Source organism: Tamandua tetradactyla, chromosome 14 (genome assembly GCF_023851605.1).
Source record: "Tamandua tetradactyla isolate mTamTet1 chromosome 14, mTamTet1.pri, whole genome shotgun sequence".
NCBI classification, from domain to species: Eukaryota; Metazoa; Chordata; class Mammalia; order Pilosa; family Myrmecophagidae; genus Tamandua; species Tamandua tetradactyla.
Window position 1 is genome coordinate 2,382,453 of NC_135340.1, and position 20,838 is coordinate 2,403,290.

The 20,838-nt window shown below is 35.6% G+C and overlaps 1 protein-coding gene across 4 annotated transcripts in view; it reads left to right on the forward strand.

Moving 5' to 3' along the window:
* The window catches only part of SOS2 (SOS Ras/Rho guanine nucleotide exchange factor 2), a 183,453-nt gene that overhangs the window by 86,280 nt on the left and 76,335 nt on the right, over positions 1-20,838 (forward strand). For 3 of the 4 annotated variants that reach the window (XM_077126808.1, XM_077126809.1, XM_077126811.1), the window contains 3 exons: positions 495-698; positions 3,023-3,166; positions 15,302-15,412. In XM_077126808.1, the coding sequence (XP_076982923.1) occupies positions 495-698; positions 3,023-3,166; positions 15,302-15,412 (459 nt within the window). The remainder of the gene's footprint in view (positions 1-494; positions 699-3,022; positions 3,167-15,301; positions 15,413-20,838) is intronic. The other variant, XM_077126810.1, reaches the window with a different exon arrangement.

Genomic DNA, 20,838 nt, shown 5'->3' on the forward strand with positions numbered 1-20,838 from the left:
CTACAGTAGTATCACTTCTTTCTCCCTCTAATTCTACCCAAGTGTACATATACTCCCCTCCTTACAATAGGGCAACGAACTACCATGTCGAACGCCTGCTGTTTGACAGGTATGGTAGTATATGCTTTATGTATTGATTTCTTCCATCAAAAGAAAGGAATCTGGGTTTCAAAAAAGATAAATAACTTGTCCATAATCACAGGCGAGTAAGTGCCTGAGCCTAGATTTGGGCTCATTACTGTTGTTTTCTCCAATGGTATGCTCTTTTTTACTCTGTGTGTGCACGCATTATATGTATATTATACTTTTATTTGAACATTTCTTCTTTTGTTCGAAAATATTCAACTTATTTCTATGTTACTCTGAACTTTCTCATTTAAATTGTCCTTATTATGAGTAGCACTCATTGTTTATGTGTTAATTCTAAGTTAATTTTGAGGCAGTTTTGTAAAAATAAGTAAAATGAGTTTATATTATTGATTTCTGTTTCTCAGGTGTTGATGGACATGTTTGATCAGGATGACATAGGTCTGGTTTCTCTTTGTGAAGAGGAACCTAGTTCTTCAGGTGAATTAAATTATTATGACCTCGTCAGAACTGAAATTGCAGAAGAAAGGCAGTATCTACGGGAACTAAATATGATTATAAAAGTATTTCGGGAAGCCTTCCTTTCTGATAGAAAGCTGTTTAAACCTTCTGTAAGTACCTTTTGAGCATGAAATTTCTATGTACCCCAAAAGTCATTCATAAGTAGTAACGTCATATTCTGTGCACCGATGTAGAATAAAAATATTCTTTTATGTAGTATTTGTGGGTTTTTCAAATATGTGAATTTTTATACCAGTGTAATAAATGTGAAGACATGAAAATTAGACAAACTTAGGAAGGGGGATTACATTGTCATGAAATGTCTTTCTGCTCCAGGTATTTGAGATTTATGGTCATTCATTTGGAGGTAGTGAAGAAAATATATGCTGTAAATAAGAAAGTACTTTGCCTTTTCTTGTGTTTAGGCAAATACTTGAAGGCAGTAGTTTTAACAGTGAAATTTTTTAAAGTTTACGCAGAATGACATAAACACAGAGCTGCTCTGTTTGAAGAGGGGTGAGAAGAGAGGGTTGAGTAGAATGGGAACCCAGGCAGCCTCGTGTGAGGTCTGTGGTTTTGTAGGTAAACACTATGGAATCCAACTAGATAAATTCTGTTCTTTAAGACAAAGATTTTCCTTTTCTTCTCTTTCCTTCCTTTATTGCAGGATTTACTTTTCCTTACGTATCTGTGTGTCTGTCCCTCACTTTTTTTTTTAGTACTCAGCCTTTAGTTTATTTGATCTTCTACCTCTTGACTTCTTCTCCCAAAATAACTATTACACGAGTGAATAGGAATGATGCTCAGGCACAGCTGGCTGAGTACTTAAGATCAGAAACTGATACAGCTTTTCTCATTCTTTTCCAAAAGAATGAGTAAGGAATAATTTAAGGTGTTCAAATTTTGTTTTTCTTTTATACATATTTAGCTTAAATCTCCCTTAAGTAGTAGGCATTTTATGTTTTTCAAAGTACTTTCCTATTTTATTTCAATCTTGTAACAATCTTGTGAGATTGCTAAGGCAGGCGTTCTCATTCCTGTCTTACTGGTGAGAAATTGATGTAAAAAGCTTAAGACTTAATCAAGTTAGTATATAGAGCTTGAGCTCGAATTTGGGTTCTTTTCCATTGCAGTATAATTGAGTTTAGTCTATAGTGGAATGAATAATTAAAACCTAACAAACGCTGGTAGTTATTATTATTTTCTTTGTCTTTTCTTTATCCTATCAGTTTTTGTTCCTCAAGAATTCATTTTTGTAGGTCCCTTTTCACAGAATTTGTGCTGATTTGACAGAAAATTTCTATTATAATACTGCAGTATCAAAAGAGAAAAACCACTCTCTCTCTCTGTATGTGTACACACACACACACGTACATGTGCACACATATGTGCATAGACTAGACTGCAGACTTGTTGAGCTAAAGGCCATCGGATCACAGTGCTCAGTGAACACTGGATGAAGGAATGAATGATTTAAGATTGACCTTAATCCACTCCTGTAGGCCCTACTCTTGTGTCTTTGAACAGCTAACACTTGTAGAGTCAGGAGCATTTTGTAGAAATCATTTCATTTAATCGTCCTAAAAACTCTTTGAGAGAGGGAGATATTAGTATACCATCTGTGTGACCCTGGAGAAATTATTTACTGCTCTGTGCCTCGTTTCTTCATTTGTAAAATGAACATGATAATAATGCCTGCCTGAAAAGGCTGTTTTGAGATTACACATGAAGTGCTCAACAAATGTCGGTGTTGTCGCTGGCATGACCACCCTAATCGAGCGAGTGGAGGCAGTAGGACTTACACTCCCATCTGAGCATCATCAAGGCTCATGATGTTTCCATTAGAAGATGCCAGAGTGAATAATAATTGAGCATAACTTAGACAGTCACATGATCGATCTGTTTGTGTCCAGAGGACTGAATCTTTTTAACCTGGATAAACTCACACATGGGACTTTGATTGAAATCTTTACTTCCTCCTGAAGTCCAGGTTACAGGCCACAAGCTGTGATACTGAATTTATTGTCTGTCTCTGGTTTAGGAGTCAGATCTTCATTCTGATGCCAGCTCAGTCGTTAACTCACTTTAGAAGACCTGAATCAAATCTCATAGCATCTTAGCCAGTTCTAAAACTCAGAAATGCCAGGATTCTTTAGGTAAAGAGTTGCTTAGAATCGTCCACAGTATGAGGTTTTAGAATTATGGACAGACTATCTAGAATATGTATTTTTCCAGTATTTTTAGTGTTTGTAATTCAAGGGATTTTTAAATTTCCTTCCTTATACATGATTGACTTTGGCTATGTCTTGAAATACGTTGACATGAGATTAGGTAGAAGTATACCCTTAGCGCCAATATTACTGTTTATATTTAATAATTTTAAACTGAAATTCTCAACCTGTGCACTTACACTTTCTTTTTACATTTCTTTCAGGATGTTGAAAAGATTTTCAGTAACATTTCCGACATCCACGAGCTGACCATGAAACTTTTAGGTTTGATTGAAGACACAGTTGAAATGACTGATGAGAGCAGTCCTCATCCTTTAGCTGGCAGCTGTTTTGAAGATCTGGCAGAAGTAAGTGTATAAAGCTGCTTTATATTCTCTGTAAGTCCTAAGTGCTGTAATAAGATATTTAGTAAGATAGTCCGTGTGAAAATTAGAGGATACTGCTGGCTACCATGAAAAAAGACTTCAGAGTTAACCAATAACAAATTAAAATTACAATGTCTGTATTTATAGTGACTCTTTATGCTGTACTTATAATAATATTTATAGTGAAAGCTTGTGTCCTCGAGTAGTAACCACTAGGATTGTTTTTTAAATATTAAGAACATTTAAGGTGAAGAAAAATAATTTTCTTTGACCATAGCTCTTTAGCTTTTGTGGATTTGAGACTTCCTTTTCAAATATTAAAAAGAAGTTTATATTATTTTAGTTTTATTCCTAAAATGAAAAATCGTTATGCTGTTTTTATGGATAAAAGTACTGTAGCTCATTGTAAAAATATTCAGAAAATAGAAAAATGTATATAAAGTAAATGAAACTCACTCCAACTTGCAACACCCACAGATAATTTATCCTTATAACATTTATTTATCCTTATAGATATTTTTCTATGCATATGCAAACCTATTTGCAAAAATAGGGTCCTATTGTTTTATAACCTGCTTTTATTAATTTAATATGGCCTGAATATTTTTCCATATTAATAAATACACTTCACAATTTTTAATGTCTAAATAGTACCATGCTGTATGAAGATAGCATGTCGTATTTTAGCCATCTCTTATCAATAAGCGTTTAGGTTGTTTCCAGTTTTCTGTTATAAGCAGCACTGTAATAAACATATTTATACTATGCCATTATGCATATGTGTGTGGATTTATACCTGAAAATGGAATTGTAGTGTTAAAAGACTAGGTACATTTTTAGAATTTTGAAACATTTTGCCAAATTCCCCTCCAGAAAAGTTCTACCACTAATGTATGCAAGCCCTTTCTTTTATTTTTTTCACCTTCACTAGCTCTGTATTATCTCATTTATTTTTGCTAGTCTAATGGGAAAAATTAACACATTTTTCTATAATTTTGCCCTTTTTTTGAATTAGTGATGTTGAACATCTTTTCATATTCATTAGCCATTTTAATTTCTTTTGGACAAAGTGGGTTTAAAAGTATTTTTTAGATTTCATGTAAAAAGTACTTCTAATTTTATAATCTCTGCCTTTATTTTTCTAAATAGATTATGTTTCTCACATCCATTTTGTAGACAAAGAAACTGACAATGTAAAAATATTGAGTTACTGTACACAAACCAAAATGTTCAGACTTGGTTCTTGTTAGAATGCTTTTTCGGGGGTGGGGCATGGTCCAGGAGTCGAGCCCAGGTCTCCCACATGGAAGGTGAGCGTTCTACCACTGGGCCACCTGTGCACCCTCTAGAATGCTTTTATATTTTGATATCTTAGCATATATTTTCATTTGTAGCATATATTCTACATAAAGTTTCCTATATTAACCACTTTCAAGTATACGATTCAGTAGTATTACTTATATTTACAATGTTTTGCTACCATCATCACCATACATTTCCAAATCTTTTCCATCATCCCCAAAAGAAACTCTGTACCCATTATGCCTTATTTCCCCATTTCTCCTCCACATAGTAACCTGTACTTTACTTTCTGTCTCTATGATTTTGTGTCTATTTTGTATAAATGAAGTCAGGTAATATCTGTACTTTTGTGTCTGGCTCATTTCATACCTCATGAAGACATCAACCTCATGTCTTCAAGGTACACGAATGTTTCAGAACTTCTGTTTCCTTTTTATGGCTGAATAAAATTTCACTGTATGAATATATCACATTTTCTTTATTTATTTATCTGTTGGGCACTTGGATTGCTTTCACCTTTTGGCAATTGTGAATAATGCCACTGTGAACATCAGTGTGCAAATACCTGTTTAAGTCCTTGCTTTCAATTCTTTGGGGTATATACCTAGAAGTGGGATTGCTGGGTGATACAGTAATTCTGTCTTTTACGTTCTGAGGAACCACCAAACTTTTGCACAGTGACTGCACCATTTTACATTCCCACCAGCAATGAGTGAGTGTTTCTATTTCTCTACATCCTTTTTAGCACTTATTTACCATCTTTTAAACAGTAGCCATTCTAGTGCTTGTGAGATGGTATTGCACTGTGATTTTGGTTTGCATTCTGCCGATGTCTTATGATGTTGAGCATCTTTTCATGTACTTACTGGGCATTGGATAAATGTCTGTTCAAGTCTTTTGCCCATTTTCAAATTTAGTAGTTTGCCTTTTGTTGTTGTGTTATAGGAATTCTTTATGTATTCTGGATATTCAACCCGTATCAGATATGAAAGAAATATTTTTTTCCCATTTTGTTGGTTTTCATTTTACTTTCTTGATAACATCCTTTGATGTACAAAAGTTTTTGCTTTTGTTGTTTGTACTTTTGGTGTAAAGTCTTAAGAAACCACTGCCTAACACAAGGTCTTGAGGCTGTTTCCCTGTGTTTTCTTCTAGTAGTTCTATAGATTAATAAATTTAGGTTTTTGATCCCTTTTGAGTTGATCTTTGTATATGGCATGAAGTGGGGATCCACCTTTATTCTTTTGCTGCGACTCTCCAGTTTCACAGCACCATTTGTTGAAGAAACCATTGTTTCCCCACTGAATGAACTTGGCACCCTTCTCAGAGATCTTTAGCCAAAGGTGGGAGTGTTTATTTCTGAACTCTCAGTTCTATTCCATTGGTCTGTATGTATGTCCTTATACCAGTACCACACTGTTTTGATTGCTGTAGCTTTGTAATAAGTTTAAAATCACAAGGTGTGATTCCACCAACTTTGTTCTTTTTCAAATGGTTTTAGCTATTCTGGGCTGCTTACTCTTCCATATAAATTTGATGGTTGACTTTTCCATTTTTGCAAATAGTTTGTTGAAATTTTTATTGGAATGCTATTGAATCTGTGTATAGCTTTGGATAGAATGGGCGTATTAATAATATGTAGTCTTCCAGTCCATAAATGTGGACTTTCTATTTATTTAGGCTCCTTAATTTCTTTCAACAATGTTTTGTGCTTTTCCATGGCCACTTCCTTTATATCCTTAGTTAGATTTATTCCTAGATATTTGATTCTTTTAGTTGCTATGGTAAATGGAATTTTTCTTGATTTCCTCTTCAGATTTTTCATTACTAGTGAAAAAAACACCACTGATTTTTTTCCAGTTGACCTTGTACTGTACCACTGTGTTGAATTCACTTATTAGTTCTAGTAGCACTGTTCTGGATTTTTCAGGATGCTCTATCTGTCGGATCATTTCATCTGTAAGTAGGGAAAGTTTTACTTCTTCCTTTCCAATCTGGGTGCTTTTTATTTCTTTTTCCTGCCTGAGTGCTCTGGCTACAACTTTTAGTACAGTGTTGAAAAACAGTGGTGATAGTGAAGATTCTTGTCTTTTTCTTTTCTTTTCTAATATTTTTATTGTTAAATCTTAACAAAAAAACATACAAACATTCTTGACATGCAAACATTCTATACATGGTGTACAATCAGTGGCTCACAATATCATCACATAGTTATGTATTTATCACCATGATCATTTTTTTTAACATTTGCATTATACCGGCAAAGGAAAGAAGAAAGAAAAAGCTCATACATATCATACTCCTTAACACCTCCCTCTCATTGACCACTGGTATTACTATCTACTCAATTTATTTTAACCTTTGTTCCCCCTTTTGTTTATTTATTTTTTTATACGTGTTTTTACTCATCTGTCCATACCCTAGATAAAAGGAGCATCATAAGGTTTTCACAATCACACAGTCACGTTGTAAGAGCTATATCATTATACGGTTATCTTCAAGAAACATGGCTACTGGAACACAGCTCTATAGTTTCAGGTACTTCCTTCTAGCCATTCCAGAACATCATAAACTATAAAGGGTTATCTATATAATGTTTAAGAATAACCTCTGGGATAACCTCTTGGCTCTGTTTGAAATCTCTCAATCACTCACACTTTATTTTGTCTCATTTCTCTCTTTCCCATTTTGGTTGAGAAGTTTTTCTCAATCCCTTGATGCCAGGACCTGACTCATCCCAAGATTTCTGTCCCACGTTGTCAGGGAGATTTATACCCCTGGGAGTCATGTCCCAAGTCAGGGTGGGGGGAGGGGGAGGAGGGCAGTGAGTTCACTTGCCAAGTCGACCTAGAGAGAGAGAGACCACATCTGAGCAACAAAAGAGGTTCTGTGGGGATGACTCTTAAGCCTAATTTTAACCCCAAGATTGAGGGCTTGGCCTATTGATTTGTTTGTCCCTACTGCTTGTGAGAATATCAGAAATTTTCCACCTGGAGAAGTTGAATTTTCTTCCCCATTCTCCCAAGGGAACTTAGCAAGTACTTCTTTATTCACTGTCCAAATCACTCTGGGATTTCTTGGGTTATCACACTAGCCTAAACACAAAATCTCATGCCCTATTCAAGATTCCATGTACTTATGATGTTTGATTAACCTGACCATGCAAGTTAAATTAGAAAATGCACTAGCCAAAATATAAATTTTGCACTGAATAAACATCCCTCCCTTTAGTCTCACATGGAAGTTGAAGTTTTAAAATATGGACAATGTTATGCTTTACCCTGTATTCTTATTTGCCTTAATCCTATCCAGATCAGCTTCATTCATATCTCTACCTGATGTCTGATCACTTTTTCAACTTTTTAAGCAATTCCTGTTTGTGCTTACTTTCACATTTGCTGACTTTCATAGCTTCAGAGCTGTAACTCTGAGTCTCAGGTGTCACATAAACACCCGAAGTTTCTGGGAAAGACCATGTTATATGCAAGCATCTCAGTTTCTGAGAATTTAGGATGAACACGTACACCTCCTGAATAGGTGTGGCTGCTGTGAAAGCTCACAGTCCGGGACTCTTTATGATGTGCTCCAACCTGAATTCAACTTTTAATTCACCAAATTTTTACATTATAGTTAGTCCATGTGATTAAGGCATAATAATATTTGTCTTTTTGTTCCTGACATTTCATTCAACATACAGTCCTTATGGTTCATTCACCTAGTTGCTTGCCTCACAACTTCATTCCTTCTTGTGGCCTCTCAGTAGTCCGTTGTATGTAAACACCATAGTTTCCCCATCTTGTCTTTCTTGATTTTAGAAAGAAAGCTTTCAGTCTCTCACCATTGAGTATGATATTGGCTGTAGTTTTTCATATAAGCCCTTTATCACATGGAGGAAATTTCCTTCTATTCCTAATTTTTTTTATATATACCACAAAAAATGTAATTTATTTTCTGCAAACTTTTAGCTTTCCTTTTTTTTTTTACATCACAGATTTTATTCTAAACACAAATGCAAGAAGTTTCTAGATTCAGGGAGTTGTGGAATTATTACAAAATAAAAATATTAAAATTCTTCCATGCATTTCCTTTTATGTCTCAATATAATTAAAAATATATACATAGTGTAGGCTGATGAACGTTGTAGTCTACTATGAGGACTAAGTAGGTTATAATTGCCAAAGTTGAAACTGTTTTTAGTATCTATTCCTAATTTTGTGAATATTTTTATCAAGAAGGAGTGTTGGATTTTGTCAAATGCCTTTTCTGTATTAAGGTGATAATGAATTTTTTTCCTTCTTTCTATTAATGTGGTGTATTGTATTAATTGATTTTCTTATGTTGAACCACCCTTGCATACCTGCAATAAATCCCACTTGTTCATGGTGTGTAATTATTTTAATGTGCTACTGGATTTTGTTTGCTAGGATTTTGTTGAGGATTTTTGCGTCTATATTCATGAGAGATACTGATCTGTGAATTTACAGTCTTTGTTGTATCTTTGTCTGGCTTTGATTAATAATTAATAATGCTGGCCTCATAGAATGAGTTGGAAAGTTTCCTCCTCTTCAGTTTTTGGAAGATCAGTTTTGGTATTAATTCTTCTTGGAATATTTGGTAGAATTCATAAGGGAAGCCAACTGATCCTGCCTGAGCTTTTCTTTTTTGGGAGGTTTTTGATTGCTGATTTAATCTTCTTACTTGTTATTGGTCTGTTAAGATCTTGTTTTTTCTTAATCAGTGTAGGTGGTTTGTGTGCTTCTAGGAATTTGTACATTTCATCTGTTTTATCTCATTTGTTGGCATACAGTTCATAGTATCCTTTTATAGCACTTTTTATTTCTGTGGAATGGGTAGTAATGTCCACCCCCATTTCAGTTCTGATTTTAGTTATGTACATCTTCTCTCTTTTTCTTTTTCATTCTAGTTAAAGGTTTGTCAATTTTATTGATCTTTTCAAAGAAGCAACTTTTGGTTTTGCTGATTTTCTCTTAATTCCTTCCTTCTCACTTTGGCTTTAGTTTGCTCTTCTAGTTTCTCTAAGTGTGAAGTTAGGTGTGTGATATTTCAGATTTTTTTTCTTTTTTAATGTAAGCATTTAGTTAGAGCTATAAATTTCCGTGTGAGCACTGCTGTTCTAGTTTGCTAGCTGCCAGAATGCAATATACCAGAAACGGAATGGCTTTTAAAAGGGGGAATTTAATAAGTTGCTAGTTTTCAGTTCTAAGGCCAAGAAAATGTCCCAGTTAAAACATGTCTATAGAAACGTCCAATTTAAGGCATCCACGTCCAATTTAAAGCATCCAGGGGGGAAGATACCTTGGTTCAAGAAGGCCGATGAAGTTCAGTGTTTCTCTCTCAGCTTGAAGGGCACATGGCGAACATGGCAGCGTCTGCTGGCTTTCTCGTGGCTCTACAAAAGGGACTCTCTCCAAAATGTTTCCTCTTTTAAAGGATTTCAATAAGCAACTCCACCTTCAATGGGTGGAGACGCACTTCCATGAAAATCATCTAATCAGAAGTTACCACCCATAGTTGGGTGGGTCACATCTCCATGGAAACGATCAAAATGTTCCCACCCAGCAATATTGAATGAGGATTAAAGGACATGGCTTTTCTGGGGTCCACTACAGATTCAAACCTGCACAAGTGCCTTCACTGTTTCCCATAAATTTTGATTTTTTTTTCATTTGCCCCAAGATATTTCCTGATTTCCCTTGTGATTACTTCTTTGACCCATTGGTTGTGTCAGAATATGTTGTCTTCCATATGTTAGTGGATTTTACAATTATCCTTCTGTTATTGATTTCTGATTTCATTCATTGTGGTCAGAGAGAGTGCATAGTATAATTTCAATCTTTTAAAATGTATTGAGACTTGCTTTGTGAATTAACAAGTGTTCTATCCCGGAGAATAATCACTGTGCATTTGAGAAGAATATATAATCTGCTGTTTTGGGGTGCAGTGTTCTATATTTGTCTTTCTAGTTCACTTACACTATTGTTTAAGTACTCTGTTTCCATATTTATCTTCTGTCTAGATGTTTTATCCATTGATAAAATAGTGCATTGACCTCTTCCCCTATTATTGTACAGTTATCTAGTTCTCCCTTCAGTTTTGTCTGTTTTCCTCATGGAGTTTGCGGTGTTTGGCTAGGTGCACAACAAGATTGTTTCTTCTTGATGGATTGCTGTTTTATTAATACAGAGATTCTTTATTTTTCTCTTGTAATAGTTTTTAGCTTGAAGTCTGTTTTGTCTGATGTTAGTATAGCTATCCTGGATCTGTTCTCTTAAAGATATCATGGTTTCAAAGCATATTGTATTTTTAATATGCAAAAATGAAATGAATCTTTTAGTTCCAACTAAAAATTGGGGATATTGGTTATTTAAAAAAATACGAACTTATTTAAAAATAAAAATTAGACAAATGTCAGTTTCTGCTTTGTTATTTGATTTATGTTAGTCTTTTGTTCTTTTCTAAGTTTGAAAAAATGTAGAGTAGACAAAACAAAGATCACTTTTTGCTACCTTTGAAAAGTATCCTATATATAAATTCATTTCTATTTAAGTGAGCCTTCTAAAATTTCAAAACCCAGCCTATTTTTATTAAAAACATACTTTTCATTTACTGGGGATAAACATGTCTAACCATTTTAACAGTTTGATTCTTATAACTACAAAGTCAGTGACCTTTTTTATTTCAAGATGAAATAAAATCAGATGTCAGTAGCCTCTTGACATCTGTTGCTCAAGGATATTACTTACATTAAAAAAAATTCCTGGTTCCTTCTATAATTATTTTTTTTAGTATAGTTTTTTATTAATTAAAAAAATTACAAGAAAGAAACAAACATTCTTAATTTATGCTCATTCTGTTCTACATATATAATCAGTAATTCACAGTATCATCACATAGTTGCATATTCATCATCATGATCATTTCTTAGAACATGTGCATCAATTCAGAAAAAGAAATAAAAAGACAACAGAAAAATAAAACGAAAATAGAAAAGAAAGAAAAATTTTACATACCATAAACCTTACCCCTCCCTCTCATTGATCAGTAGCATTTCAAACTAAATTTATTTTAACATTTGTTCCCCCTATTATTTATTTTTATTCCATATGTTCTACTCATCTGTTGACAAGGTAGATAAAAGGGGCATCAGACACACGGTTTTCACAATCACACAGTCACATTGTGAAAGCTATATCATTATACCATCATCATCAAGAAACATGGCTACTGGAACACAGCTCTACATTTTCAGGCAGTTTCCTCCATCCTCTCCATTACGTCCTGGATAACAAGGTGATATCTACTTAATGCATAAGAATAACTTCCAGGATAACCTCTCGACTCTGTTTGAAATCTCTCAGCCATTGACACTTTATTTTGTCTGATTTTGCTCTTCCCCCTTTTGGTTGAGAAGATTTTCTCAATCCCTTGATGCTGGGTCTCAGCTCACTCTAGAGTTTTTCTCAATCCTTTGATGCTGAATCTCAGCTCATTCTGGGATTTCTGTCCCACATTGCCAGGAAGGTACACACTCCTGGGAGTCATGTCCTATGTAGATAGAGGGAGGGTGGTGAGTTCGCTTGTTGTCTTGGCTGGAGAGAAAGGCCACATCTAAGCAATAAAAGAGATTCTCTTGAGGGTGACTCTTAGACCTAATTTTAAGTAGGCTTGACCTATCCTTTGTGGGGTTAAGTTTCATATGAACAAACTCCAAGACTGAGGGCTCAGCCTATAGCTTTGGTGGTCCACACTGCTTGTAAGAATATCAAGAATTCACCTTGGGGAGGTTGAATTTTTCCCTTGTTCTCACCATTCCCCGAAGGGGACTTTGCAAATACTTTTCCACTCACTGATCGAATCACTCTGGGATTCATCCCTGGCATCACCCTGGACAAACCAACAAAACCTCATGTCCTACCCAGGGTTCCACATACTTATGGTGTTCAACCAACTATCTACATAAGTTTTATTTAGGAGATGCGCTAGTCAAAATATAAATTTTGTACCAAATAAACATTTTTTGCTTTAGTCTCACACATAAGTTGAAATTTTAAAATATTAATTACCATCTATTTTTGGCACTCTGAAGTAATGACATTCCTTTGTTCTTCCTCATGCAAAAACATTTTTTTTAATTTCTACATTTAGTCACTATCATTATACACTCTAGGCATTCTAGATTATACCATCTCAATCTTTATCATCTTTCTTTGTGATTACATTTATGTCCCCAGCCTTCCTCCCTCTCATTCTCACATTAAACTTCATTCAGTGTTTTAATATAATTGTATTACAGTTAGGTAGTAATGTGTTGTCCATTTCTGAGTTTTTATATTCAGTCCTGTTGCACACTCTATATCCCTTCAGCTCCAATTAAGCAATATCTTACCCTAGTTCTATCTCCTGATGATCTCAGTTACCAATGAAGTATTCCAAGTTTGTTCACTAATGTCAGTCCATATCGGTGAGACCATACAGTATTTGTCCTTTTGTTTTTGGCTAATCACACTCAGCATAATGTCCTTAAGGTCCATCCATGTTGTTACATACTTCATAACTTTACTCTGTCTTACAGCTGCATAATATTCCATCGTATGTATATGCCACAGTTTGTTTAGCCACCCATCTGTTGATGGACATTTTGACTGTTTCCTTCTCTTGGTAATTGTAAATAATGCTGCTATAAACATTGGTGTGCAAATGTCCGTTTGTGTCCTTGCCCTCATGTCCTTTGAATAGAGACAGCACATAGATGGATCCTGTTTTTTAATCCATACTACCAATCTTTATCTTTTGATTGGGGAGTTTAATCCATACACATTTAGTGTTATTACTGCACGGGTAGTACTTCCTTCTACTATTTTGCCTTCTGGATTTTATATGTCTTATCTAATTTTCCTTCTTTTTACCTTTACTCATAGTCTTCCTTTCTACACTCTTCTCCACACCTCTCTCTTCTGTCTTTCTGTATCTGTTTCTACTGCTCCCTTTAGTATTTCTTGCAGAGCTGGTCTCTTGGTCACAAATTCTCTCAGTGATTTTTTTTGTCTGAAAATGTTTTAAATTCTCCCTCTTTTTTTTTTTTTACTGGTAGAATTGTTGTTTTTTGGGGGTTTTTTTATTTATTTTTTATTAATTAACGGAAAAATAAGAAATTAACCCAACATTTAGAAATCATACCATTCTACATATGCAATCAGTAATTCTTAACATCATCACATAGATGCATGATCATCATTTCTTAGTACATTTGCATCGGTTTAGAAGAACTAGCAACACAACAGAAAAAGATATAGAATGTTAATATAGAGAAAAAAATAAAAGTAATAATAATAGTAAAAAAAAAAACCAAAAAACCTATACCTCAGATGCAGCTTCATTCAGTGTTTTAACATGATTACTTTACAATTAGGTATTATTGTGCTGTCCATTTTTGAGTTTTTGTATCTAGTCCTGCTGCACAGTCTGTATCCCTTCAGCTTCAATTACCCATTATCTTACCCTGTTTCTAACTCCTGCTGGACTCTGTTACCAATGACATATTCCAAGTTTATTCTCGAATGTCGGTTCACATCAGTGGGACCATACAGTATTTGTCCTTTAGTTTTTGGCTAAACTCACTCAGCATAATATTCTCTAGGTCCATCCATGTTATTACATGCTTCATAAGTTTATCCTGTCTTAAAGCTGCATAATATTCCATCGTATGTATATACCACAGTTTGTTTAGCCACTCGTCTGTTGATGGACATTTTGGCTGTTTCCATCTCTTTGCAATTGTAAATAACGCTGCTATAAACATTGGTGTGCTCTGTTTTTCTTATCCTGCCCAGTATGTGGTGCTTGTCTGCCTGCAGGTCCCACCAGCATAAGATGATGCGATACCTTTAACTTTGGCAGACTCTCCCTGCTCGGGACATGGTGGAGACAGAGGAGATGTTGTAGGCTGGTTTTAATGGCACAGAGCAGAGTTTGTAGGCTTTTTTTATTGGCTTCAAATTACCAAGCCCTGGTGTCTGAATTCCTTTAGGGAGGGATTCCACCTGAATTGGGCTTCACACCTCCCCTGGGGAAGGCACAGGCTCAAGACAAGCCCTCAAAAGAGCTTGTTTCTGCCTATGCCTGGGGCAGTTGCAACCTGAGAATTCCCGCCACTGTATCCAAAGGCAGTCAAGCCTTTGTAGAAACACAGCCACAGAAACCTGTTTCCTTCTGGTTTTTTTTTTGTTGTTGTTATCTTTTTCTGTCAGCCCTGCCCCCTTGGTGCCGGGGCAAAAATGAGCAACCTCCGCTCTGATCAGGTTCACCTGACCTGGGGGCCAATTTTTGGTAGTCAGAATTTGTTAATTAATTCCACAGTTGGCGTTTGATTGTGCAGAGCTCCTGCTGCTGGTAAAGTCCCTTTCCCTTCCCCTCTGGGAAGCAACCTGTTGGGGAGGGGCGCCGGCCACTATGGTTTGGGGGAACTCACGGTTCTGGGGGGCTCACAGCAGGTCCAGCTGTTCCAAACTGGGTTACGCTGTGTGTCTGGTCATTGACGTGGCCCCAGGAGCTGTTCTGTACTGTTTCTGGTTATTTAGTAGTTGTTCTGGAGGATGAACTAAAATATGCACATTATTTAGCCGCCCACTTGGCCCAGAAGTCTTTCTATAATTATTGTTCCTGTAAAGTAGAGAATAAAAATTTGGAACACTAGTTGAAAACTTGGATAAAAATTTGCTAATAGATAATCTTACAATATCAATATAAAAGTTTTTCTTTTATAACTGATACATTTTGTTTTTTTTAATAAAATAGGAGCAAGCATTTGATCCTTATGAAACATTGTCACAGGACATTCTTTCACCAAAGTTTAATGAATATTTCAGTAACTTGATGGCCAGACCTGCAGTTGCTCTGCACTTTCAGGTAAACTCAAATTGAATGTTACTTTTTTATAAAGTAAATTAACTTTTTCACCACCATATCCTTAAATATTTGTGTTCCTAGAATTTCTTTATAAACTATTTAAATAAATAATTCAGCATCTTATCTATACATTCTGTTAATATGCCTGTTTTAGATTGCCTTCTGTTTTCTGTCTTGAGTTGTTCCAATCTGTCATTAAGGTAGAAATCTTTTATAATACATCACAAATAGCTATTGACCAAAAGAATTTGGTACAATCTAGATGCAGGATACAGAGTTGTGTCTGAAGAGTTACTTCAGGAACTTATCCCCCATAGGAAAACGAGCTGGAGAAATCATAAGGAGTCGAGAATAACCTTTATCAGGGCTAAAATGTAAGGGGAATAAATGTTCTTTTAAGGGGATATATGCAATTTATTTATTCAGTAAAATAGATAAAACAAAAATAGGTATAGAGAGACAAATGAAATTATATTTTTATTCTCTGAACTGTGCAGCAGATGTGATGCTGGGGGAGGTGGTGTTTGATCACTTAGTTGTGGAAACTTCCTGCGTCTAGTCCAGCTCTTCCCCTCAGCAAATGAGTGTACCCAAATCATTCCTGCCCTAACCTAGAACAATCAAACAGACTTGCTTCACTAGTCCTCTCTAGTTGTTCTCCCTCTTCATTTTTCCCCTTTACATCCAATTGTCTTCAGTTCTTTTTTATCATTTGTTATCAAACCACTACCATTACCCAGGGTATAGTACTAAAAATTACCCTTTGCAGTTAAGCTACCTGCCAAATCCAGTGGACATTTTTATTTCATATTTTTGTCTGTAGTATTTGTTAATCTTCCTGTTGTTCCTTGGCTTCCATGATACTACTTTCTCCTAATTTTCCTCTTAATTATCAGAGTTTTTCTTTTCAGACTTCTTAATTGTAGGTATTATCCCACTTCTGCGATCAGCACTACTTTTCTGTCCCTCTGTGCCCTCCAGAGTGACTTTGTCCATGCCCTTTGCTTTAGCTACTGCCTGTGTGGTGATGACTCCTATTTTTATCTCCAGGGCATAATTCTCTTTTGCGCACTGGATCTGCGTGTGTAGGTGTGTGTACACACTTTCCTTTAACCTGCTGCCTTGAGCTCCTTCACTTGGATGTCCCGTAGACACTTCAAATATAACATGTTCAAAAACTGAATGTAACATCCCTCTGCCTTCTTTAATGGGTATTCTCATTATGCTCTTCTACTCTACTAGTAACAGCTTGTCAACAGGGAATAGACATTGCACCTAATTCTCAAAATTTACTCAAGGGAATAAGTATGTTTTTAGAGTAAGAGATTATATATATTGTGAGCCATTGACTGTATACCATGTATGAAATATTTGTAGTTAAGAATGTGTATATGTTTGTGTGTTAAGCTTTATCAAAAATATTTTTAAAAGAGATTATAAATTCATATATACCATAAAGAAAATATTAGTTAAATGGAACAGTTTACCTATAAAATCTTCACATACTCTTTAAAGGCACTTACAGTGTTTTTCTTATTTTACGTCTGTTTATTAGGCATTTTTGCTGTGGAACTTAGGGCTTGATTATTTAATTTATTGCCCCCAATACTCAGTGAAATAGAAAAAATTAAATAAAAACTCTTTTCAGGCAAAACTCATTTATTGTATGTTACCTTTTATTTTTAAAAAAGTTCATTTAGTTTAAGAATAATACATCATTCAGAAAAACTTTAGCCTACTTTAAGAACGTGAACTTTGGAGTCAGAGCTTTTAACTTTGAGCCAGTTGATAGTTGCCTTACTTTGAGTAAGTCACTTTATCTCGTGATTCAGTTTCTTCATTTGTAAAATTGTGATGATAATAATGTGTAACTCTTACTATGTCTATGAAAATTAACTGGAGAATACATGTAAAGTACTAAGCACGATGTTTGGCATGTATTAAATACTCAGTAAATGTTTATTCATATTGTAATTAAAGGTATCCTTCCGGTATAAATATATGGCATTAAAATTTTAGCTGTTTTATTGCTAGTTAATGACACAGATGCTCTATGAAGACTACTTTTTAAAATGATACACAGCAACATTTAATAAAAATCCTAAAATAAGATTACCTTTAATAAGCATTAGAATAATAAAATATACAATATGTAGGAATTGATTTAGCTAAATAGATATTAGAACCTTGTTAAGTTAAATATAGAGCCTCACAAATAATAGGTAAATGTAAAAAGTATATATTAATGCTAAAATTTCCTCATAGATGAACAGTCTTCCAATAACCCAACTAATTGGAAAGGTTCTAAAATGATTGTGGTTCCATATTTTAACTGAACCTTGTCTACGTATCTCTTGCCTCAAAAGTATACCCTTTTTCAAGACTGCTTTACAGTTTCATCTTGGTTCTAGTTAAAGCACTATTAGAAATATCCAGAAGATCAATTCACATCACTCTATTAACTGGTCAAATGCTGAAAGAAATTGATTTTTAAGTAGGAAAATAATTAGGCTTTGTGTGCATATCCTGGTAGACATCTGTTCATTAAATTGTCACTTAACTTCAGTTAACAAAGTAGGAGAATTATAGGAGTATATAGCTAAAAGGATATTTTTTTTCCAAGTAGTATATCAGATTCTTTACTCATGTATTTCTCTAGCCTTTCACTATCATATGGAGAGAAATATCAGTTCAAGGGAATCAAAAGCATTTCAAATCAACATGAGTGATACAAATTTTAGAACTTTCTTTATTCTGGAGTAGTAGTTTCAAACTGGGCTATACCTATACTTAGGTGTACACTAAGATCTTTCAGGGGATATAAAGACACAGATGGTTTTTAGGGAATCAGTGTCCAGTCTGCGAGAACTTTGTGTTCTTTGTATTCTCTTCTCCAATTTCTGTTATGCATTCTGTCTCATCATATTGAATTTCCTACTATGCATTGCCCCAATTATTCTTAGCTAGGGTTCTGTAGAGAAAGAGAGTCAGCAGGAGATACCCATAAATAGAAAATTTGTTAAAGTATCTCACATAACCGTGGGGAGGTAGAGCCCAAGATCTGTAGGGCAGGCCGTGAGCTAGAAGCTCCAATGAAGGTCCTCAACGAACTCTCAGGAGAGGCTGGCTGGCTGGCTGAAGCAAGAAGAATGATTGTCTCTTCTTAATCCTCCTTAAAAGCCTTCCAGTAAGATTAAGCATCACTCATTGAAGAAGATATTCCCTTTAGCTCATGACTAATGCAATCGGCTGTGGATGCAGCCAACGTGGTCATGGTTTAAGTCCATGAAATGTCCTCATAGCAACAAACAGGCTACCACTTGCCCAACCAGACAACTGGGCACCACCAGCTGGCCATGTTGACACACGAACCTAACCATGACAACCTCTGTTCTAGTTTGCTAGCTGCCAGAATGCGATATACCAGAAATGGAACAACTTTTAAAAGGCGGGAGTTATTAAATTTATTAAATTGCTAGTTTACCGTTCTAAGGCCATGAAAATGTCGTAATTAAAGCAAGCCTATAAAAATGCCCAAATTAGGGCACTAACAAGAGGTTACCTTCACTCAAGAAAGGCTGATGATGTTCAGGGTTTCTCTCTCAACTTGGAAGACACATGGCGAACATGACAATGTCTGCTAGCTTATCCTCCAGGCTTGTTTCATGAAGCTTCCTGGGGGCGTTTTCCTTCTCCCTTTCAGAAGGTCTCTGGCTCTGGGGGTTCTATGGTTCTCATGGCTTTCTCATTGTTCTGAAGCCTTAAAATGCTTCCTCTTTTAAAGGATTCCAGTAAACAGATCAGGACCCACATGGAATGGGTGGCGTCACATCTCCCTCTAATCAAAGGGCGAGCCACATCTCTGTGGAGATAATCTAATCAAATATCCAACCTACAATACTGAATACAGATTAAAAGAAGCAGCTGCCTCCACTAGATGGCTCAGGATTAAAACATGGCTTTTCTAGCGTGCGTAATTCCTTCAAACCGGCACAGCCTCTAAGGTACCAACCAGGAAAAAAATAATATATTGCTCCTGAGGAAGAGGCCCATTGGGTACAGAGCAAACAGAGTTTACAAAAAGAAAGAGGTAGGAAATGGTAAAAACTTATGGCTAACTGAAATACAGTGTCATGTCACATCTCTCTAAGAATGAAGAAGTGAGATGGTTGTCACGGGTATGAATATTAACTTTTGTTAAGTTCTTCAACAGTCATTGGACACTGGAATAAAGAAGAGGGGAGGCTTGTAAAGTTCTCCTACGTAGATAAACTGAGTTAGAAGCAGTTGTAGGTCCTTCCAGATGTTTGCAGTGCTGGAAATATTGACATTAACATGATTATTTGAATTTAAAATGAAGTCAGACTTTTTCTGACAGAAATCAAATCTGACTTGGCTGTTTGAACAGTGAGGATTGGTTTTGCCAATTAAGTAATATGGCAGACATTGTTCATAGAATGAGCTAAATCTGCAATTTATTTTATCAGTATTTTGGTGAAATATATTTAAATTACACCTACAGTATATTTCACCCCCTTACATCTTTTGTAGGTATTTTTAATGCAATTTTATTGAAATAAATTCATACACTATACAGTCCACCCGAAGTATGCAATCAGTGATTCACAGTATCATCACTTAGTTGTGCATTCATCACCACAATCAATCTTTAAACATTTTCATTACTCCAGGAAGAAAAAAAAAAAGAAACAAAAGACACAACTGAAAACATCCTGTACCTCTTATTGCCTCCTTCATTGTCTTGTAACTGTTTAAACTTAGAATGTTGCAGATAACAATGTAAAATTGTATGGAGGTGTTTTGGTTTGTCAAAACTGCCAGAATACAGCATATCAGAAATGGAATGGCTTTTAAAAAGGGAACTTATTAAGTTACAAGTTTATAGTTCTAAGGTCACAAAAATGTTCAAACTAAGGCATCCAGAGAAAGACACCTTGAATCCAGAAAGACTGATGTCTGTCACCTGGGAAGGCACGTGGCTGGCGTCTGCTGGTCCTTGTCCCCAGTCCCATTGCCTGAGCGCCTGATGCCAGTGGTTTCCTCTCTGCGCATCTGGGGCCTTCAGCTAGCTCCTCCTGGACATAGCTCTGCGCTCTGCCTTGCTTAGCGTCTCGTGGGAAGTCACAAGGCAATGTCTGCTCGGCTTTGCAACTCCAAGCATCCACGTCTAGACATTCGCTTCCTCTGTTAGCACTCCAGGCGTCTGTGTTTCTTGCCATTTCTGCATTTCCAAACTTCCATGCCTGCATGTGCATCTGAGATTTCTCCAAAATGTTTCCTCTTTTAAAGGACTCTAGTAGGTAACCAAGACCCACCTTGAATGGGCAGAGTTACATTTCCATCCAATCCAAAGACCACATTCAGAATTGTGCGTATCGGTCTCCTTGGAGGTAATATAATCACAA